The sequence below is a fragment of the Rattus norvegicus genome, chromosome 4 (genome assembly GCF_036323735.1).
Source record: "Rattus norvegicus strain BN/NHsdMcwi chromosome 4, GRCr8, whole genome shotgun sequence".
Classification (NCBI taxonomy): Eukaryota; Metazoa; Chordata; class Mammalia; order Rodentia; family Muridae; genus Rattus; species Rattus norvegicus.
This window is the reverse complement of record NC_086022.1, coordinates 148,119,777-148,142,129: the sequence shown is the minus strand read 5'-3', so window position 1 is coordinate 148,142,129 and position 22,353 is coordinate 148,119,777. Positions and strand designations below refer to the sequence as shown.

The window sequence follows — 22,353 nt, the reverse complement described above, 5'->3', positions numbered from 1 at the left end:
CTTTGATTTTGCTCATAGTATCATAAAGTTAGCATGAAGAATATACACACGCACCAGTGTGTGCATGTGTGCCTGTGTGTATACATGTGTGTGGATAGCTGTGGAAGCCCAAGAAGAGGTTGGAGCTAGACTTACAAATGGTCATAAGCTGCCTTCAGTTGGTGCTGAGAACCCTACTCCAGTTCTCTGGAAGAGCAGCAATTGCTGACCCATCTCTCTGTCCCAGTGAAGAACAGTTGAATGTATCAAGCTTTTAAAATGTGATTTATTATTTTGTTAATGTTTTGCTTGTATATATACACGTGCACCATGTGGATGCCTGGTACCCAAAGAGGACAGAAGAAGGTGTCAGATCCAATGGAACTGGAATTACAGACAGTTGTGAACCACTATGTGGTGGGTGCTACGAACCAAAACTAAGTCCTCTGTAAAGCAACCCTGTTTTAACTGTGAGTGATTGCATCTCTCTCTCTCTCTCTCTCTCTCTCTCTCTCTCTCTCTCTCCCCCTTCCTTTCTTCTCTTCCCTTCCTTTCCTTCCCTTTCCTTCCCTTTCCCTTCCTCCTCCTTCCCCTTCCCTCCCCCTTGCCCCCTCCCCCTCCCTCTTTCTTTCTTTCTTTCTTTCTTCCTTCCTTCCTTCCTTCCTTCCTTCCTTCCTTCCTTCCTTCCTTCTCTTTGTAGAGCTACAGGGTCTCTCTACATAACTCTGGAACTCAAGTCTGTAGACTGAGCTAGGCCTTTACTCCCAGAGATCCCCCTGCCTCTGCCTTCCAGGCACTGGGATTAATGAGCCCTTCCATGTTTATAATTCACTGTTGTCCCTTCAGCTGAGTTACAGCCACAGTGCTTCTCTATCCTAAAGCGTCTTGAGAGGTCTTCCCACGGTGCACTTGGTGCTTTCCCTCCCCTACGTGAGTTCCAAAGGCAGGGACCAGAGCTGAGACCCAAGTGCCTGATGGTATGTGAACATACAAGGAATATTTATTGACAGATTAATGTCAAAGAGACCCAAAGGGTCTTCACGCAAAGCACTCGGACGTATCCCCTTGGGCTGGTGGTTCATGCAGGAAGTCTGGTTTTCTGCTTTTTTTTCTCTTTAACCTCTGGGCCTCCTGTGATAAACATAATGTGCCAGCCTCCCTGAGTCAGCCTCTGGCCTATCTATCAAGAGACAGCAAGTACACATAGAACGGTTAATAAAGGTTTGGGGTGTGAATGTGAAAGGGAGGGGCCTGACCCTTTGCCTAGAACTTCCTTGTGGAACTACTCCATTTGGACTTTTTCCTGGCTCTGCTGTCTGTCTGAGGGTTGATCTATTCATGTTCCAATCTCAAATCTATTGCACCACATCTTTTCCTTTTTTTTTTTTTTTTTTTTGAGACAGGGTCTCATGTAACCCATGCTAGCCCAAAACTCACTTACTCTGTAGATGAGATGATCTTAATCCCCCTGCCTCTACCACAGGCCTATGTGACTTTCTTTGTGCTCTGATGACATCGTTTCCCCCATTCCCCTCAGGAAAGTCGATTGTCTTCTCACCTGTTGGGATACAGCTCTTCTCACCTCTCTGGGTCCATAGACCATTCAGTTCTCCAGACATTTGTTTTCCTACCACATTGGCTTTGTTGTTGTTTGTTTATGGGGTTTTTAATTTTTAACTTTTATACTAATTTATATAATATGTGTGACATATACGCACAGGACTTGTCAGTCAGACCCGTGAGTCAGAAGATGACTCATGGAGTAAGTTCTATCCATTGTGTAGGTCCCAGTGATTGAATTCATTGAGTTTGTAAACACTCAAGAAGCAATTTTAATGGCCCTCATACTGTTTTGAAAGTCAAGGTCTCTGAGGTGGTTTGAATTTGCTTGGCCCAGGGAGTGGCACTATTAGGAGGTGTGGCCTTATTGGAAGAAGTGTGTCACTGTGGGCTTGGGCTTAAGACCCTCATCCTAGCTGCCTGGAAGCCAGTCTTCTTCTAGTGGACTTCAGATGAAGATGTAGAACTCTCAGCTCCCCCTGCACCCTGCCTGCAGGATGCTGCCATGCTCCTGCTTTGATGATAATGGACTGGACCTCTGAACCTGTAAGTCAGCCCCAATTAAATATTGTCCTTTTATAAGGCTTGTCTTGGTCATGGTGTCTCTTCACAGCAATAAAACCCTAACGAAGGGCTGGAGAGATGGCTCAGTGGTTAAGAGCACTGACTGCTCTTCCATAGGTCCTGAGTTCAAATCCCAGCAACCACATGGTGGCTCACAACCATCTGTAAAGGGATCTGATGCCCTCTTCTGGTGCGTCTGAGGACAGCTACAGTGTACTCGTATAATAAATAAATAAATCTTTAAAAACAAAACAAAACAAACAAACAAAAAAAAAAAAAAACCCTAACGAAGACAAGGTCTTACTCTATAATCCACGCTGGTCTGTGTAGGGTTGTGAGTCTTGAGTCTGCATGGCTGCTTGGGGAGGCGGGACTTGGGAATTGACCACACTTATCCCACACTGTCCCTGGTGGGTGTTGGGCCAGAGGGAAGTCCCAGGACACCATTCTGGGGGTGGGAAAGCCCAGTCTAAGGCATGGGACAGCTGGAGCTGGCTTGGAAGTTACAGGCCTGCAATAAGGCTGGTCCTCAGGCTTGTGGACATTCAGGCACTGCTGGCAACCGCAGAAGAGTTGAAAATGGAGTTGAGGTCCAAGGGCTGGATCTAGCCTGAGGCCAGGATTTGGGGGGAAGGGGAGCTCTGACTGGTCCTGCCCTTGGCTTCACAGCAGTAGGCTGCAAGCTTGGGCTTGGTGGTGGTCGTGGGTGGGAGCACAGAGAGGCCTTCTAGGGGAATTAGATGGGGGCTCTATAGGCGAGGGCCTTCTCCATGACTCCCAACATGGCTCCCAATGAAAAGAGAAAGTCCACAGTTTTAAGGCATTTATTGTCATGGCATAAACTGGATGAGTACAACTGTACCCCACTTCTCAGGTTGGGCCTGAGATTAAATACCCTTTGCAGGGAGGAGTTTCTAGGAAGGAAAGCTTATTAGCTAAGCCTCCAGACCTTAGGTACCTCCACAGCATGGAGAGCTGTCTGAGTCTCTGAGACCACTTTCATCCTTTCCTACCTGTGGGGTGACTTGGGGTGTTGCCCTTACATAACTGATGGCCACAAATCTATGGGGGGCTGGGGCTAGTGACATGGGCTGGTGTCCAAGAACAGGCAAAACTCCTACTGTCCCCTCAGGGTCTGCGGGACTTCTAGCCTTAGCTCAACCGGGAACCAGGCTGCCTTTCAGGGTCCTACAGGCCTGCAACTCCTTATGTAGCTCAGGAGGGACCTTAAACTCAAAGCAGTCAACTTGCCTCTGCCTCCCAAGTGCTGGGATCCAGCCCTCAGTCACCTCACCAACTACATTGTTTTGGTTGTTGTTGTTGTTGTTTTCTTCCCAGAACATGATTATTAGAAACAAAGAAAGAGACAAAATGAAACAACAAATACACAAATAAACTTTTCTTTTTGAGGTAATCTCTCTCACAGTGTGGCCCAGGCTGACCTTAGACTGGTGGTGTTTGTGTGTAAGCCTCTGGAGGCTCAGAGCGAGAGAGAGGTAGGTGTACTTCACCACTCCTGGATCCATTACTCATTCTTTATTTGCCCCTTTCTCCAGTCCAGCTCCACCAGGTGTGGGCTGAGGCTGTCCTGCTTTCTGATGAGCCCCTAGAGTGACACGCTGGAAGTGCTTGATGAATGAATGTGCCTCTTTCATGGACTGGCTGAGCTCTAAATAATGCATCTCGTGAGAGCCAGTGAGTCCCCCCTCTGGGCTGCAGAGGCCCAACAGGTGACTACAGGACAGAAAAAGTCTATGTAACTCTGTCTTCATGTTGCTGCATTAAGGTTTGAATCAGCTTCCCAATCAGCTGTGCCTACAGATGTGTCAGGCATTTATAAAGAACTCATCTTAGCCAGGTTTGGTGGTGCAGTGTCCACAGAGGCCTGACGAAGTGACAGATCCCCTAGAACCAGAGTTACAAACAATGTGAGTCGCCGTATAGGTGCTGGTAATAGACGCCGGACCCTCTATAGCCACATCTATTGCTTTCTGTGCCCTCTTGCCTAGTGCCATGGGCGGTACCTCTTCTAAAATTTTCGAAACATGTCTTCTTCCCCATTTCAGGGCTTTTTGGGAGTCAGTCTGACTTGAAATCCCTAGGGGAGAGTTTCGAACATACTCCCTATGCTCTTTTCCCTAGCTGGGGCTGAGGGCCAGGGGAGTGGCTTCACGGGAGACAGAAATAAAATGGAGGGAGGCCTGGGCTGTGCCTGGCCACTCGGTATTGCCAGGAGGCTGGGAGGTGAGGGGGAGGTGAGGAGCTGGGGTATTTGGCTACTAGAGAGCAGGTGTTGGGGGGAGGGTTGCTGTGTGAGGGGTTAGGTATAAGGAACAGGGTTGGAATAAGTGTGCTTGGGTAGTGTGGAGTTGGGGTGAGGGGACTCTGACTCTGTAGGGGTGACCTGAGGAGAACCAGAGTTATCAGATGCACAGAGTGATTTGACGTGGCTGAGGACGCAGTTCTGTCCCATGCCCACTCCTGGTGCTAAGGGCTGAAAACAGAGACAGCAAGGACACAGGAGCTACAGAGACATGGACATGGGACGGGGAGGATGGAGGGTCCTTCTGCAAACCATCAGCAAAGCTTTCCTGAGGTAGCAGCAGGGAACCTGGGACTTAGGTGGTATTGGAGAGCACAAACCTAGATGGTCTTTAGTACAAAACTTCTTTTGGCCAGTGCCAAACCTCAGGAGGACTCTATTGCTCAAGGGCCCATGGGCAAAGCAGGCTCCCCCGTCTGGCTGCCTGTAGAGTTTCTGGACTATAGGTGACTTTCAGGTCCCTCAGAGCATGAGGAGGTGTGACTCACCTCCTGCCAGCGTGAAGTGGACTCTGTCCCCTGGGACAGGGACAAATCAGTGAGGGCCTCTTCAGCCCTGACTTCAGCTTCTCGGCTCAGTGTGACCAGAGCTTGGGTCAGAGAAACAATGGAGTGAGTGCTGCTGGGGGCTGGGGAGCGGCTGTAGAGTAGGTGGGAGTGGTAGACTCTGGCTCACAGGAAATGGGTGGTCAGAGGAGAGACTGGGGCAGAGGGTTGCTGTGTGGGGGTTGGGGTGCATTGGGTCAAAGAGAGAGAGGGACCCCTCCCTTTCCGCTAACTGATGAGCTTCTGCCTCTGTTTCAGGTCTAACACAATCCAGCTGACAAGAATGGACTATGCTATGAAGTCTCTCAGCCTTCTCTACCCTAGGTCACTGTCCAGGTGAGGGGAGCCAGGAATAAACAAGAAGCAACCTGGGGGACATCAGCTAGAACTTCTTGTACTTTTAGTGGGCATAAAAGCCATTTAAGGGTTGGCTGTGGCTGTGGTATACGCTTTTAATCTCAGCACTCAGGAGCCAGAAGCAGGAAGATCTTTGTGAATTCGAGGTCAGCTTAATCTACAGTTCCAGGTTAGCCAGGGCTATCCTAGGTCAAAAAAAGAGAAGTCATTGTGGGTGTGTAGTTGAAATACAGATATGGCCAGGCATGGTGGCACATACTTTGAATGCTGGCACTTGGTGAGCAGAGGCAAGCAGATCTTGGTGAATTTGAAGACAGTCTGGTATGCATAGAAAGTTCCAGATCAACCAGAGCTACAAACAAGCAAAAAATCTTACAATAAGCCCCGACAGACCTGATTGAGATCTGAGCTGACTAGAGCAGTGCCTGAGCTTGTAGTCTGGATAAGTGCCCAGGCTACACTCTTCTCTGACACCATCATGGAATTCCCCTCACATCTGGAGTAGAGAGGCTCTGCGCTGGGTGCCTCCATTCCTGATCTCCTAGGAGCCTCATGCCTGCTCTGGGAAGTCAATATGTCAAGTCAATAGATGGGGAAATTGAGTCACTGGTTGAGCATTCTGTCACCTGTTGCCTAGCAAGTCTGTAGGAGAGACAAACTTTGAAATCGAACTCAGTAAAGCCCAGACTCAGATTCTCTCATCTCCTTTCTTTCTACCCTATGTATCCGAGAGTCCAAAAATATACTACAGGGTCCCCCCTCCCATTTCACCCCACTTTACTACGAAGTAAACAAGGCCTTAGAGCAGAGTAGTCAACAGAGTGGTCCACAGTGTGGACCAGCTACACTGACACAGTTTGGGGACTTGTTAGACGTACAGTCCTTGGGCTCCACTCATAACCACCAAAGTGAGCCTGATTTAAGTAAGATTCCAGCCGATTTTCCTGCCCATCCAAATTGGAGGCACCCTTGGATGGGCTTTGAGAAAGCCATCTGGAGGGGCCATGATTGGTTGGAAGGGAGTGTCAGATGTGAGCTCAGCAGGCAGGAGTGGGCAGCAGGCAGATTGTCTGATGTTCAAACGGATGTCCCCAGGCATGTAGCAGTGAGCACTGCAGTGGTGACCCAACAGCTGGTGTCTGAGCCCAGCCGGGAGACCCCCAGGGCAAGACCCTGTCGTGTTAGCACCGCAGATCGGAAGGTTCGCAAAGGCATCATGGCCCACAGCTTGGAGGACCTCCTGGGCAAGGTAAGGGGTCTACCTGTACTCTGCGTCAGCTCTCTCCAGGGGCTGGCTGAGAGTTGATGCTGCCTGCCAGCTGCGTCAGTCTTCCAGGCCTGAGTTGGTGTGGCGCGCGCATGCGCATGCGCGTGTGTTGTTTCCTTAAGGGTTCCTTTCTGGTATAAGCACTGGAGGGTTGGCATTACGTGTCTGGAGAGCTGTGTGTGTGACAGATGGGTGGCTTGGTCAAGTGACAGAGGGAGGGTGGTACATTGCTGTCTTACACGTCTTACAAAACAGTGGCTGGATTGTATTTTCTTCATGAAAAGGCTCTTAGTTCTTTTTCCTAGTACCCCTTATACTTGGAAAAATAAGCTAGGTGTGGTGACTCAAGCCTGAGAGTCCAGGACTTGGAAGACAGACAGACAGACACACAGACAGACAGACAGACAGACAGACACACACACACACACACACACACACACACACACACACACCCCACACCTTTCACTCACACACAGTAAAACTACACAAAACATAAAAACAACCTTTCAGGGGGTCAGGAGTTGAGGAAACAGGAGCTGGGTGCTTTCCATCTGCATCTCCTACCTGCCCCCACACAACGTTCCCGGCATCTGTTTCCCAAGCTGGAACTTCCAGGAAAGTAGTTTTTCCGTTGTCAGAATTCAATTTAGCATGCAGAGAGCATAGATGACTTAACCTTCCAGGCGAGGTTCCTATCTCATTCATGCAAATTAACTCTGCTCTTCCTGGGGCAGGTTTGTCGTCTCCTATGAGACTTGTGGCTGAGTCTGCCTTGAATCAAAAGGCCTGGTTCACTCTTTGCTCTGAGCTCCAGGGACCACTTCCACCATCAGGATCTTCTTATCTTACCTGGTTCTAACACTGCACACCCCGTCCTGCTACCACCAGAGACTGGGTCATGGATGAGGCCAGGGAGTTCCCTTTTCAGCGGGTACTTTAAGAAAGCCTTAGCGGTGTAGAATTTGAGAACCTCCTAGTCAGGGTTCCGTTGCCAGGGGACACAGGGAGACATAGTGAGACTCCACAACACAGACAGGTCAGAAGTGCGTCTTTGTCAGCCCTCTGGACTTTGACCCCATGTTTGGCAGCACAAAAGTGCGGACAGAGTAGAGGGGAGAGCATCAGAGATGTGGTTGCCAAGTAACTGTGTCATTCCAAAGGTCTCACAAATCTGTTCCTAGGAAGAGCAGAGTTAAAACACGAGATGAAAACCTCGCCAGGAAGGTTAAGTCAGCAACGCTCTCTGCACGCTACTGGAGGAGTTTACATTTTATTTTTTTAGTGATTGTTTATCTATTGGTTTGTGTGTATGTGTCACATAACACATGCATGCCACAGGACATGGGTAGAAATCAGTGCATGGGATTTGGTTTTCTCTTTCCATCATGGGAGTTCTGGGATTGAATTGAGGTCATCAAGCTTGGCTGTGAGCACCTTTACCTGCTGAGCCACCACTGGAGCTTAAATTCCATTTGTTTATTTAAGTTAGTTTCTTGGTTTTTGCCTTTAAGCAGTTAGGCAGGGTTTCAGTCTTTAGCTCAGGCTTCCTTGGAACTCACTATGTAACCGAGGTTAGCCTGGAACTTCCAGTATTCTTCTTGCATCAGGTTACCAAGGGCTAGGATTACAGGCATAAGCCAACCGTCCCATGTTGAGGATGTTTTTATTGTTTGTTTGTTTGTTTGTTTGTTTGTTTGAGATAGGATTCCATGTAGTTAGACTGGAACTCACTATGTAGCTGATGTGTGACTAACTTTTCATCCCGTTGCCTTCTACCTCCTGAGTGCTGGGATGATGTGCAGACACTCTACACACACACACACACACACACACACACACACACACACACACAGAGAGAGAGACAGAGACAGAGACAGAGACAGAGAGACAGACAGAGACAGAGAGACAGAGGCAGAGACAGAGAGTGCTGTGGAGGATTTTAAAAAGCTAATATGAAGCAAATCAGACTAACAAAACCTGTAAGAAGCATACAAAACGCTTGCTGGATCACTAGGAAATAAATAGCCGACCTGCTGCCATGACTTTTGGATACTTCCCTTGTCTATACAAGAGGATTTTCTCCTGCATGGTCATCAGCTCAAAATGAGGGAGCAACGTAACATCAGCCAAGTTCATCTTGAGACCCCGCTGCAGGATTGCCAATTGGGTAGTTTTATGTTTACAAAATGTGTGTGTGTGTGTGTGTGTATGGTTAAGTGTGAGTTCTGGGGCGTGCCGCAGGGCACATGTGGAGGTCAGAGGGCAACTTTCAGGAGTCAGTTCTCTCCTTCCACGGTGGGCTCCAGGTATTGAACTCAAATGTTAAAGTTTGCACTGCAAGCCCCCTTCCCTGCTGAGCCATCTAGCTAGATTTTAAAGATGGCAAGACAGTTGTTTTATATCCTGTACCTGCGTTTTGAATGGCCTGTTCCCAGTTTCATGCTTTATAGCTTTGGCAGGAACAAGATTACAAGCAAGTTGTTGGGGCCAGAGAGATGGCTCAGTGGTTAAACACACGGGCTGCTCTTTCAGAGGACACAGGTTCAGTTCCCACCCCCAACATGGCCTAGTTTCAGGGGACCCGATGCCTCCTGGCCTCCAGGGTCACCCCATGCATGGGAAACACAGACATACAAGCAGGCAAAACACGAATATGGGGTTGGGGATTTAGCTCAGCGGTAGAGCGCTTGCCTAGCGAGCGCAAGGCCCTGGGTTCGGTCCCCAGCTCTGAAAAAAAAAAAAAAAAAGAAAAGAAAAGAAAAGAAAACACGAATATGGATACAATAAATCTTTTTTTTTTTCTTTTCTTTTTTTCGGAGCTGGGGACCGAGCCCAGGACCTTGCGCTTCCTAGGCAAGCGCTCTACCACTGAGCTAAATCCCCAGCCCCACAATAAATCTTTAAGAAATATTTTTAAGTTGATACCTGAGGATGTAGCCCAATAGAATACTTTTCCTAAAGAAAACCTCAGGGGCTGGGGATTTAGCTCAGTGGTAGAGCGCTTACCTAGGAAGCGCAAGGCCCTGGGTTCGGTCCCCAGCTCCGAAAAAAAAGAACCAAAAAAAAAAAAAAAGAAAACCTCAGTTCAATTCCTCACCCCACAAATAAACACAGAGAGAAGGAAGATAAAAGAATCATGCTTACAGGCATATATAACATTTTTTTATTTGTCTTGTTTCATTTAATTTGATTGTTAGAATAGGGTGGAATAGCTGGGCTTCTCTGTGTAATGTATTTCTCAGTCTAACTATTTTTTTTCTCCCGTCCCTCCTCAGTCTATTTTTTAACTTTAGTTTTTTGTTACTTTTTTTTTTAGTATTAACCGTTTTCTAAGAAGTTTCAATATCATGCAAATATACAATTCTCATACTTTAAATTTACTACTTTATACAAAAAGAGACTCCTATTTTAATAGGGTGTAATGATAGTAACAGATTATTTATTGGTATTCAAACTCCCCCAGACCCAGTTAGAGGGACAGTTCAACTCAATGTTTGAATCGGAAACTCTTTTTCCTTCCTTTATTCCCCACTCCCATGCCCCTCCCCTACCCCTTTTAGAGACAAGGTCTCGCTGTGCAGTAGTGGGTGGCCTCCATCTTCTTGTACAGATCAGCTAGCCTTGCTGTCATGCCGGCTCTGCCTTCTGAGTATTAGGATTACAGGTCTATACCATCCGTCATCCTGGGCCAAACTGTATTAAATAGTGCAGTCTGGAGCCGGACATATCAGTACTCAGTAATCACGTAAGGGACCCATGTTCAGTTCCCATCACCCACATTTGCCTGCAACTCTAGCTTCAGGCCAAGTGACATGGATAACAAATACGCCCATATCCATATACACATAATTAAAAAATAAGAAATCTAAATGCTGGCCAGGTACGGTGCCTCACAGCCTTTAATTCCAAATACTAGGGAGACAGAGGCAGGTGGATCTCTGTGAGTTGGAGGCCAGCCTGGTCCACATAGTCAGCCATGGCTACATAGATTTAAAAACAAAGCAAAATGAAAGAAACAACAACATCTAAGCAGAGTCTAACTGGCCCGGTGGTATAGGCCTGTAATCCAAATTACTTGAGAGGCTGAGGCCGGAAGATAGAAAGAGATGGCAGCACTAACCTGTGCTACATGGCGAGTTCCAGGCCAACCTAAGCGACGTAGTAAGACCCAGCTCCCCTGGTTTTCCTCTGGCAGCTGGTGCTTTGGCATAAGTCTCCGTCCCTCAGCACTATGGCTCCATAGGGGTGGCAGAAATGTCACTAACGGTTTTTTCAGGTCCAAGACATCTTGAAGCTTAAAGACAAGCCCTTCTCCCTGGTGTTGGAGGAAGATGGCACAATCGTGGAGACAGAAGAATACTTCCAAGCCCTACCAAGAGATACAGTGTTCATGGTCCTGCAGAAGGGGCAGAAGTGGAAGTCCCCATCAGAACAGGTGACGGACCTCCTGGGGCAGGGGTGAATGTGGAGAGCTCGGGAGGGGTTCCGGGGGTGAGCTTACATGGGCTTGTTTTGCAGCGCAAGAAGAAAGCCCAGCTATCCCTTTCCCAGAAGCCAACTAAGAAGATCGACGTGGCCCGGGTAACCTTTGACCTGTACAAGCTGAACCCTCAGGACTTCATCGGCTGCCTGAACGTGAAGGCAACCCTCTATGACACATACTCGCTTTCATATGACCTGCACTGCTACAGGGCCAAACGCATCGTGAAGTGAGTGGGTTGGGACAGACAGGGTCTGGGTGGGAAAACGCTAAGAACCCCGACCTGTCTGCCCAAAGCAAAACTCTCAGGGGCTGGGTGGACACTGGGGATAAACAAAGAGTGACTGCCACATCTGTGCAGGGATCTAAGTGACTTGATTTGCATTAGGGTGTGTGTATGTGTGTGTGTGTGAGAGTGTGTAAATGTGTGACTGAGTGTGTGACTGAGTGTGTGAGTGAGTGTGTGAGTGTGTGTGACTGAGTGTGTGTGACTGAGTGTGTGTGTGAATGTGTGTGTGTGAGTGGTGTGTATGTGTGTGAGTGTGTGTGAGTATGTGTGAGTGTGTGTATTGTGTGAGTGTGTGTGTGAGTGAGAGTGTGTGTGACTGAGTGTGTGAGTGTGTGTGTTTATGTGAGTGTGTGTATGTGTGTGAATGTGTGTGTGAGTGGTGTGTATGTGTGCGTGTGTGTGTGAGTGTGTGTGTGAGTGTGTGTATTGTGTGAGTGTGTGTGAGTGAGAGTGTGTGAGTGTGTGAGTGTGTGTGAGTGAGAGTGTGTGAGAGTGTGTGAGTGTGTGTGACTGAGTGTGTGTGAGTGTGTGTATGTGTGTGTGTTTATGTGAGTGTGTGTGTGAGTGTGTGTATGTGTGTGAGTGTGTGAATGTGTGTGAGTGAGTGGTGTGTGTGTGTGACTGAGTGTGTGTGTGAGTGTGTGTGACTGAGTGTGTGAGTGTGTGTGACTGAGTGTGTGTGAGTGTGTGTATGTGTGTGTGAGTGTGTGTGAGTGTGTGTATGTGTGTGTGTATTGTGTGAGTGTGTGTGTGAGTGTGTGTGTGAGAGTGAGAGTGTGTGTGTGTGTGTGTGTGTAGTTTTAAGGTTTTCTAGTATAGCAAAGTACAATTTTTCACCCCCAAAAGTAGACTTTCTAGAATAGCTGGCTGAGGAACTTTCTTGTGTGTGCTGAAGTTGGAGTCTCACGGGTACTACTCGTCGTGCACGCGTATCCTGAGCTATTTCCACAGCTAATCATCTTCTCAAGATTTATTTGTTTTATATATATGAATACACTGTAGCTGTCTTCAGACACACCAGAAGATGTCAGTACTCTTAACCACTAAGCCATCCCTCCAGCCCCCTCACAGTTAATCATTTTTAAAACTGAAAATGTGGACTGCTCTTCCAGAGGTCCTGAGTTCAAATCCCAGCAACTATATGGTGGCTCACAACCATCTGTAATGAGAACTGATGCCCTCTTCTGTGTGTCTGAAGACAGCTACAGTGTGCTTATATATAGTATATATAAATACTGGAAGTAGAGAATCAGAAGTTCAAGGTTAGCTTGGGCCAGATAAGACCTTGTCTCAAAACAAAACAAAACAAAACAACAACAAGGAAAAACAAAACAAAATAAATCAAAACACCCACCACAAAGCAAAACACCAGCGGAGAAATGGCAGAGCCATTAAGAAATAATTCCCAAGGGGTTGGGGATTTAGCTCAGTGGTAGAGCACTTGCCTAGGAAGCGCAAGGCCCTGGGTTTGGTCCCCAGCTCCGGGGGGGGGGGGGGGGGGAAAAAAAAAAAGGAATAGTTCCCAGCACCCAGCACTCAAGTCAGCCAGCTCGTTTCTGCAGCTCCAGGGGGCTCTGTCGCTCTTTTCTGGCCTCTATGGGCCCTGCACTCAGATACACACAAAATAAGACACTGTCAAGTGGTGCTAAGGACTAAGTGGTGTAGTGCACGCCTTTAATCCCAGCATTTGGGAGGCAGAGTCAAATGAATTTCTGTGAGTTCTAGGCTATAAATCAATTTCCAGGTCAGCCGGGGCTACACAATGAGACCTTATCTCAAAAAAAAAAAAAAAAAGAATTGTGCTAAAATCTGCACATTCTAAAATTTTCTGTGGCAGCCACTTTAAGTGTCTCACTGGCAGCATGAAGTAACTGACCATTTGTGCAAACCTTGTCTTCCTTTCCAGAACCTTTGCACCAGGCAGCAGACGCTGTACACAGCGAATAACAGTTCTCAGTCCTCTCCAGAGACCCTGCCAGCCTTTATTCTACTTTCTGTCCCTCTGTTGATCTATCCTAGATACTTCATAGTTACAAGATCAAACAGTGTTTGTCCTTTCATGATTGGCTTTTCCCACAAGAATTCTGTTTCCAAGGTCCACTCCTTTGTAGAATATGCCAGATTTTCATTCCTTTTAAAGACTGCTCAAAGCCTCAGTTCTCCAGTTGGAGAAATAACTTGAAAGGCACTGCATGAAAACATAGGTAAAGTCAGACTTTGGGGCACAGGCCTATAATGACAGCAACTCAGGAGGGTGAGACAGGAGGATAGCAAGTTAGAGGCTTGTCCAGGCTACAGAGTGTGTTCAAGGCTAACCTGAGCAACCTAGGGAGATGTCTCAAAATAAATAAAAAAAAATAAGAAGAAAGCAGAGGTTATAGTTCAGTGGTAAAGTGAGCCCCTAAGGCTCTGGGTCCAGTTCCCCAGTACCGCAAAAAGACATACACATACATGCACGAACACACAGACTTCAATGCTGGGATTAAACCCAGGGTTTTATACATGTCAGACAAGCATGATGCCACTAAATTGTACTTCTAGCCCTAATATATATTTTCAGTGTTTATATCTTTTTTTTTCTTTCTCAAGACAGGGTTTCTCTGTATAGCCCTGGATATCCTGAAACTCACTCTGTAGACCAGGCTAGCCTCAAACTCAAAGATCTACCTCCCGAGTGCTAGGATTAAAGGCACACACCACCACTGCCCAGCAAATATTTTAGCTCTGATATGTGTGTATGTATCTGTGAAGGAGTGTGTGCATGTGAATACAGATAGATACATGCCGAGACCGCGGGTGTCTGACGCCCTGGAGCTGGCTGTGAGCCTCCTGTCACAGACCCTGGGAACCTAACTTGACTCCATGTTTCTAACCTCAGACCAAGTCTCCAGTGCCTAAAATGTCTGCTGTGAGCTGCTTATGGTTCTAAGTGTATCTCTACTCCCCTTGAACCACCAAGAATGTAAATCCACATACTGAATGAAGGCGAATAGAAGTTAATTAAAAACATTCATTTAGGGGTTGGGGATTTAGCTCAGTGGTAGAGTGCTTGCCTAGCAAGCGCAAGGCTCTGGGTTCGGTCCCCAGCTCTGAAAAAAAAACAAAAAAAAACAAAAAACAAAAAACATTCATTTAATGGCTCTATATGTATGTGTGTAAGTACACGCCTGCTATGGCATAAGACAATCTCTCTCTTAAAACAACTATATTAATTTTATGTATTTATTAGTGTGTGTGTGTGTGTGTGTGTGTGTGTGTGTGTGTGTGCGTGTGGTGTGTGCGTGTGCTCAGAGCTTCCATATGGTTTGAGTGTGGCCATCAGAGGACAACTTTCGGGAGGCAGTTCTCTTTCTTCTTCCACCATGAGGCTCCCTGAGCTAGAACTCGGATCACTGTGGTTGGCAGCCACAAACACCTTTACTCACAAAGCCCTCTTGATGGCCCTGAGGAGACAAGTTTAACATGAGGCAGGAGTATTTTTCTTGTGTTTTCTCTTCCTTATTGCTCTTCTGACCAGCTACGCCTAGTGACCCTCACCCAGCCTTGTAAACAGCTGCGGAAGAACTTGCACTCGGTTGGCTGCTCTCGGCTGCATTCTCTCTCTTCTATACAGCAGAGCGCATGCCGACTTCAAACTCATAGCCCATGTTTCCATGTCAGGAAGCTGAGCTCAGAACCAGAGCAGTTTAAAGCTTCTTTTTTTCCTTCCTGTGAGACAGGGTCCCATGTGGCCCAGGCTGGCCTCACTCTTGCTATGAGGCAAGCACTGTACTAAATTAGTTACATCTCTAGTTCTTAGACATAATAGTCTTGAAAACAGACACCCAAACCAGTCTGGCTTAGTGCTCAGCCCTGTCTGTTTCAAGTTCTGGTCTTAGTATATGGTATTACCCATAGGAGCCTCATGGCCAGCATTCTGAAAAGTGACCTGGAAAGACTATAAAGTCTAGGACATAGTGTCACAAAGGACAGAATGTGTTGTGCAAGTTCGTCCGGCTGGTCCAGAGTGGTTGGGAAACAGCTCTGTGGCAGATTAGCTGCTTTTGCTTGAGTAAAGCCTTGGGTTCCATCTCCAGCACCACAAAAAAGAAAAGAAAAACAAATTATCACAAGAAAAGACAATAAAAAGTCTGGTGTGGTGGCACACTCCACAGGTTCAAGGCAAACCTGGTCTATAGAGGGATAGCTATGGCTACACTGATGAACCCTGTCTTGAAAAACAAAAGAAAATAAAAGAAAGGAAAAAAAGAGGCTTTGTTTTGAGAACTCGTGTTAAGCACAGGGAAAAGCAAGGGTCCCGAAAAACTGGCACACAAGGAGGGGCAGGGCTTTGTGTAGGAGGACAGCAGTGAGCCTCGTCCCACTTCCTGTCTGTACTAGGAAGTGTTCAAACCGAAACCAAAAAAGTTAGGTTTATGTGATGGCACATAGTTGTAACAGCATTCAGGAAGCTGAGGCAGGAGGATTACTGTGAGTTCAAAGCCAGCCTGGGCTACACAATGAGTTCATAGCTAGCCTTAGTTACAGTGTGAGACTGTTATCTCAAAAAGAAAAAGGAAGAAAGGAAAGGAGAGAGAGAGAGAGAGAGAGAGAGAGAGAGAGAGAGAGAGAGAGAGAGAGAGAGAGGCAGAGACAGAGACAGAGACAGAGACAGAGACAGAGACAGAGACAGAGACAGAGACAGAGACAGAGAGAGCAAGTTAACTTGAAGCCACTTGCTTCAGGCCAGCATAGAAAAATGGAGAAAATATTTGGGGAGACCGAGGGGGCATTCTTTATATCTGATCCGAATGCCTTTGCTATCTCCCAGGGAAATGCTCCGCTGGACTCTCTTCAGTATGCAAGCCACAGGCCACATGCTGCTTGGCACCTCCAGTTACATGCAGCAGTTCCTGGATGCCACTGAGGAAGAACAGCCCTCCAAGGCCAAGGCCTCCCTCCTCCCTGCCTGTCTGAAGATGCTGCAATGAAGACCCCAGTCCTCCTCGGCCACAGATGTGACTGGGGACCCTGCGCTCTGCTAGTAGCACCCACAAGCCTGGCAGTTGGAGAGCTTCTCACCCGCCTACACCTCTCTCACAGCACAGCATCAAGGAAATCTCAGGAAGGGCTGGAGCCCTGGAGTGGGCTGGTCACAGGAGGACTTCCTGGGCTGCCTCAGTTCCTTCTGTTCTATCTCAGGTACCTTAGAGGACCAACACTTGCCCCTGGCAGGCACCAAGTCTGCCCCTGTGTCGCCATGTGCTGTCCTCTGTGCCACTCCCTCCTTGGTGCTCCTCGGTGTCCGGCTGCCTACGTTCATCATGCAGCAGACATCGCTATGGTGGCCCCCATCATACCTTGGCCCCAGTCAAGGCAGCAAAACGAGCAACATGCCACGGCACCAGTCATACCTATGGCTATGGTACCAGAGCGGTTAGCACTCCGTAGTAGAAGAAAAGGAGGGGGCCTCGGGGGTTCTCTCACCTGGGATTCCAATTACTCCCTCCAAGCCCCCGCTACACATGATCATGAGGTGTGCTGGGGGGGGGGGTTAGAGGTAGAGTTAAGTGATGCAGATTTGGGGGGTCCTGACCTGTGCCAGCCAGGGAGGAACTTTTAGGGAACGCAGATGAATCTGCTTCACCCAGGCCCCCCATAAGAAACCCAGTAAGCTCATAGGTTCACCAAGCTGGACTTGGATGGAATGTGGCTTTGCCTGTCATTCATGCTCTTCCTGAACTGAATGGACATAGTTCATGATCTCCAGGGAAAGTCACACGGTCACCTCTCCTGTTCTCATTTTCCACTAACGAATGAACAGCATTAGAGTCTGCGGTAAATTATTTATGCTGACACCTCACTGTTGCCTGTGTTCTTTGTGTGGAACCATTTGCCAAGACGTACAGGAGATAGCATTTACAGGAGAAATTATCGTTCTGTGTGTGTGTGTGTGTGTGTGTGTGTGTGTGTGTGTGTGTGTGTACATGTGTGTGTGCATGTGTATGCCTGTGTCTCTGTGTGTGCATGCCTGTGTTTCTGTGTGTTTCTGTGTGTCTATGTGTGCATGCCTGTGTTTCTGTGTGTTTCTGTGTGTCTATGTATGCATGCCTCTGTCTCTGTGTGTGTCTGTGTGTGTGTGCATGCCTGTGTCTCTGTGTGTCTGTCTGTTTGTCTATGAGCAATTATTTTACTCTTTGGAACTGTTTAATATTTTATTTATGGTGTGTGTGAGTGTGTGTGTGTGTGTGTGTGTGTGTGTGTGTGTGTGTGTGTGTGTGCATGCCATGGTACAGGTGTGAAGGTCAGAGGACAACTGTGCAATCCAGGGATTGAACTCAGGTTGGCAGACTTGTATAGCTTTTATGTGCTGAGCTGTGTTGTCTGTGGCCCTGTTTGTCCGTTTAGATACAGTCTCACACAGCCCAGACTGGCTTCAGATTTGTTCTACAGTGAAGGGCCTTGAGCTTCTGATCCTCTTGCTTCCACTGCCGAAGGGCTCGCTTTACAGGTGGGAACCACCAGCCACAGCCAACTCATGTGGCCCTGTGGATTGCACACCAGGCAAAGGCTCTACCAACTGGGCTACATCCCCAGCCCCACTCCCTTTTAATGTATAAGGTCTGACATTGTGAGATGCAACACAATGCATACATACATACATACATACATACATACATACATACATACATAAATGTATGTTAGAGTAAGAATCTGTGGTTGGTTTTTTAAGCCTGCCACATTTACTATTTGCGTAGATCATAGAATCCACATATGTGCCTGTTTCCAAATGAACTTTGCCTGTTAGGTGGATTGAACCTGAACCCTTCTTTGATTCCTCACTGTTAGATTTTGATACATTTTATATGTTTCATTTGAAAGGTCCCGACCCATCTACCGGGTGATTTGTCACCGCCCGTGCCAGCTGCACACAGCTCCTGTTCATGATCAGCAAACCACAGGGCGAGTCTCTAACCTAGGACAGTGACCCCAGCATTGGGAAAACAAGTGCATAAGGGAGCTCTGAGGAGGGGCAGTCAGGTCTCCTCACACATGTAGGCAGCAGAGACTAAGCCTGTAGGAATCCATGCTTCAGCCCAGCTCTCAGATCCAAAGCTTACATAACCTCATAACGTTTCCTGTAAAGCTCATTTGGACTTGGAAAACACTAAGACAAAGACCAAGTTACTCATGCTTGTCTGGGAAGCCATTGCTGGCAGCTGTCCCAGGCCTGGAGCCCAGTGAAAGTGAAGAGCAGTCAGGGCCAGGTCAGGTGTACACTGGAGGCCCAGTTTGCATCAGTTTCCCACTGCTGGGGCAGCTGCCTGTCCACACCTGCTGCCAAGTTGTAACTGAGCCAGAGAGGGCTGATGGAAGCTGGCGTTTGTCCCAGGCACAAGGTCAACAGTTAACTGTGGCTGCCTCCTGGCGTGGAGCCCTCTCAGTCCAGGCAAAGTTCGGATCCTCCTTTTCTTCTAGGAGCTTGGCGCCCACTGGAATGAAGGTAGCTGTGGGAGGAGAACAAGAGAAGGCAGCCTGCAACGGGGCAGACAGGGAGGAAGACCTCCAGAGAGCTAAGAAGCTATAGTCTCCAGAGGGCCAGGCAGTGGTCCAAGAGGGGACATGGCCTTTCTTGGAGCTAGACACTATTGATGGAGGAGAGGTCTGCTTAGCTGAGTAAGCCATGAACCAGCCTCTCCCCTGTTCCTTCTATTCACACACACACACACACACACACACACACACACACACACACACACACAATAAAAATGTTTAAAAACACACAAAGCAACCCAGATATTTTTTGATATTGGTATGCACATGCTATGCACAAGGTCAAAGGACAGCTTGTGGGAGTTGCTTCTCTCCTCCAACCAGGAGAATTCTTTCCCCACCTCCCTAGTGCTGGGATTATACCTGTGCACTTTGCCTAGTTTGTCCTTAGTCCTTGCTCAACCTGCTTCTGAGATGCACAGGAGACCCCCTGAAAAGGCTTCTGGAACACCAATGGGCCTAGGACAGAGCATTTACACACGCCAGGTGAAGGCAGACAAGAGAGTCACTTGCATTTTTCTTTCTCTTTCTTCTTTTTCTGCCAAGTTTTTCACCAGTCCTTTCTGTGGTGTGTGTGTGTGTGTGTGTGTGTGTGTGTGTGTGTGTTCTCTCTCTCTCTCTCATATCCTGGAACTCATTAAATTCACAGGCATCTATCTGCCCACCTCTTCCTCTCAAGTTCTAGGATTAGGATTAATGTTGTATGCTATCTCATGCTCAGTCATCGTCTTCAAAAGTTTTTTAGTCTGTTTTTTTTTAATCTATGATTTTTTTTGAGTGTGGAATCTCATACATATTAGACAAGCACTCTATCACCACTGAGCTATATTCCCAGGCCCAACAATAAGTAATCCCTTCCAAAAAATCATGGATTTGGGGACAAGCTGCCTCAGCACATAAAGGTGCTTGCTGCCAAGCCTGATCCCTAGAACACACATAGAGAAAGGAGGGAATGGACTCCCACAAGTTGTCCGTTTATTTCTATATATGTGCAACTGCACCTCCCAATAAATAATGTTAAAAAAGAGATTTAGAAACATATGTGTAATCCCAGCATATAATCTTCAGGAAACAGGCAGGACTGACGCACGCTTGAGGCCACCCTGGTCTATATGGCATGTTCCAGGTCAGTTAGGGCTATGTAGTGTGACTGTCTCAAAAAACAAAAACGAAGAGAAAGAACCATACAGGGGGCTGGAGAGATGGCTCAGTGGTTGAACTCCTGGTTGTTCTTCTGGGAACCTGGGTTTCATTCTCAGCACCCACGCAGAGGCTTACAACCACCTATAACTCCAGCTCCAGGGGATCTGACGCCCTCATTGGGCTCACACATGGTATGTCTGCATGTATGCAGATGAAACATTCATCAACGGAAAATAATTTAAAAAAAAAAAAGGTTAACAATACAGGGTCTGGCTGCAGAGATTATCAAGTAAAGGTGCTTGCTGCTGGCCAGCCTGATGACCTGGGTTTGGTTCCCCAGAACCCATGTTACAAGGAGAGCACTGACTATTGAAAGTTGTCCTCTAAACCATGGGTGGTGGTGTGTGCCTTTGATCCCAGCACTTGGGAGGCAGAGGCAGACAGGAATATCTGAGTTCAAGGCCAGCCTGGTCTGCAGAGCAAGTTCCAGGACAGCCAGAGCTAAACACAAAAACCCTGTCTCAAAAAAAAAGAAAAGAAAAAAAAAAGAAGGAATTGTCCTCTGACTGCCACATGTGTGACCTTTTACACACATTTTACACATGCACACACACACACACACACACATGATAAAATATTAAACAGTTCCAAAGAGTAAAATAATTGCTTACCTTCTCTTCTTTGTCAGTCACCTTTTCTGTTGTGGGGACAAGATATCTGATAAGGAAAGAGGGCCCAAGCAGCAATGGCCCCATGGCTAAGAGCTGCTTTTGCAGAGTTTGAAGGTCCACACTGGTGAGCTCACAACTTCCTGGAACTCCAGTTCCAGGAGATGCACTTCATGCACGTGATCCACATATACCTACGTGAGTAAAATACAGATGCTGGATCTGGTGGTGCACGCCTTTAATCCCAGCACTCGGGAGGCAGGGGCAGGCAGCTCTCTGTGAGTTCCAGGACAGCCAGGGCTACACAGTAAGATCCTGTCTCAATTAACAGAGGCTTTGATCTATTAGGCTAGGAGGCTGTAACAGAGTAGCTCAGAGGACTGCAGACAGGAAGTTGATGGAGCCAAAACAGGAAAGAGCCAACACAAGACATACTCTCCAGGGAAAACCACCTACAACAAACTACCTACTTCCTCTAAGCAGTAGGAAGTGCTCTTCCTCCACCACCTTTCACAATCCCATCGCCTCCCGAGAGCCCACCCAAATTCTGAGGAGCTCACCCATTTGCTAGGTCAGAGGTCTTAGAATGCAATAGTCCCTGGAAGCCTCCTTAAACGTGCTCAGATGTGCACAGTGCTGCTGCCATAGATATTCTCATCTCAGTTAAGATATGCTAATGGTGTGGCATTCGAATCCACCTGGAGAAGCCAGAAGCTTAGATTCCATTCAAATTTAGATGAAATGAATTGATTCTTCTTGCTAGCAAAAGGACAATAGTCTTAGAGCCCAGCAGCATCCATGGGGAAGGGGGTTAGGGTGGGGTTTTGAGGAAGACATCAGAAAGGTGTGCAAAACAGCTGGGCAGGAAAATCGTCTTTTTCTTCAGCTGTTTCTTACTTTCCTGCTATATAGTAATAAAAGACCATGCCATCCTTTTCCCATAGCGAGAAGCAGGTTTTATAGCCGCAAAGGCAGATGTTAACACCTCATGGCCCATTATCCTATTCTTACCTCACCTGCAGGCGGATCTCCCAGGCATTCCAGAGAGAGCTACAGGACCGTGACACTTACGGGATGCCTGGCGCCATATTACTTTTTTTTAGTCATCACAGGGGATTTGTGTGAATGGTCGCTCAGGTCTGAGCACTCGGATGACTGGAATAGTGAGCTCAGTTCATTTCTGGGCAAACAGCACCACAGTGCCAAGAGGTCAGGGCCGGCTGTCATGTCCTCCCAGCCATTACCCCTTCCTCCTTCATCTGCTTTCCCTTGCTATAACGAAACACCTGAACCCAGTCTGCAGCTCGGTCATAAAATGCTCGCCTAGCAAGTGTGGGGCCCGAGATCCATCAGCAGCACTGAAGGAAGACAAACACACAGCTCTGAAAGTTGATAATACGCTTATCTCCGTGGGGTGGGGGAGATGGCTCAGTTGTTGAGAACACTGGCTGCCGAGCTCCATTCTCAGTGCCCATGGGAAGCTCAGACGCTCACAACTGCCCATAACATGGGACTCCTGCATACATGTGGCATATACTTACACAGATAGACACTTATATGTAAATAAAAATAAAACACACACACACACACACACACACACACACACACACACACACACAAAAGATTGTCTGTGCCATGGTTCTAA

The 22,353-nt window shown here is 47.5% G+C and overlaps 1 protein-coding gene and 1 long non-coding RNA gene across 5 annotated transcripts; one reads left to right on the top strand and one right to left on the bottom strand.

Moving 5' to 3' along the window:
* The first annotated feature begins 4,323 nt into the window (after positions 1-4,323).
* Positions 4,324-17,206, top strand: Cidec (cell death-inducing DFFA-like effector c). Of its 4 annotated transcripts, none has more exons than NM_001244798.1 (6): positions 4,324-4,347; positions 5,230-5,307; positions 6,424-6,577; positions 10,872-11,030; positions 11,114-11,304; positions 16,175-17,206. In NM_001244798.1, exons 2-6 carry the CDS (start codon positions 5,255-5,257, stop codon positions 16,332-16,334), a joined length of 717 nt encoding a protein of 238 aa, NP_001231727.1. In that variant the 5' UTR covers positions 4,324-4,347; positions 5,230-5,254; the 3' UTR covers positions 16,335-17,206. The 4 variants fall into 4 exon arrangements, with proteins under 4 accessions (NP_001231727.1, NP_001231726.1, NP_001019504.2 ...); NM_001244797.1 differs by having other exon boundaries at positions 4,324-4,358; NM_001024333.2 differs by lacking the exon at positions 4,324-4,347 and adding an exon at positions 5,015-5,037.
* Positions 17,207-18,063: 857 nt separating this feature from the next.
* On the bottom strand, positions 18,064-21,292 carry LOC102548450 (uncharacterized). Its single transcript, XR_353556.5, has 2 exons — positions 20,712-21,292; positions 18,064-18,851 (listed from the first exon to the last, which is right to left on the bottom strand). It is a non-coding gene; the product is annotated as an uncharacterized LOC102548450 (long non-coding RNA).
* Positions 21,293-22,353: the final 1,061 nt, after the last annotated feature.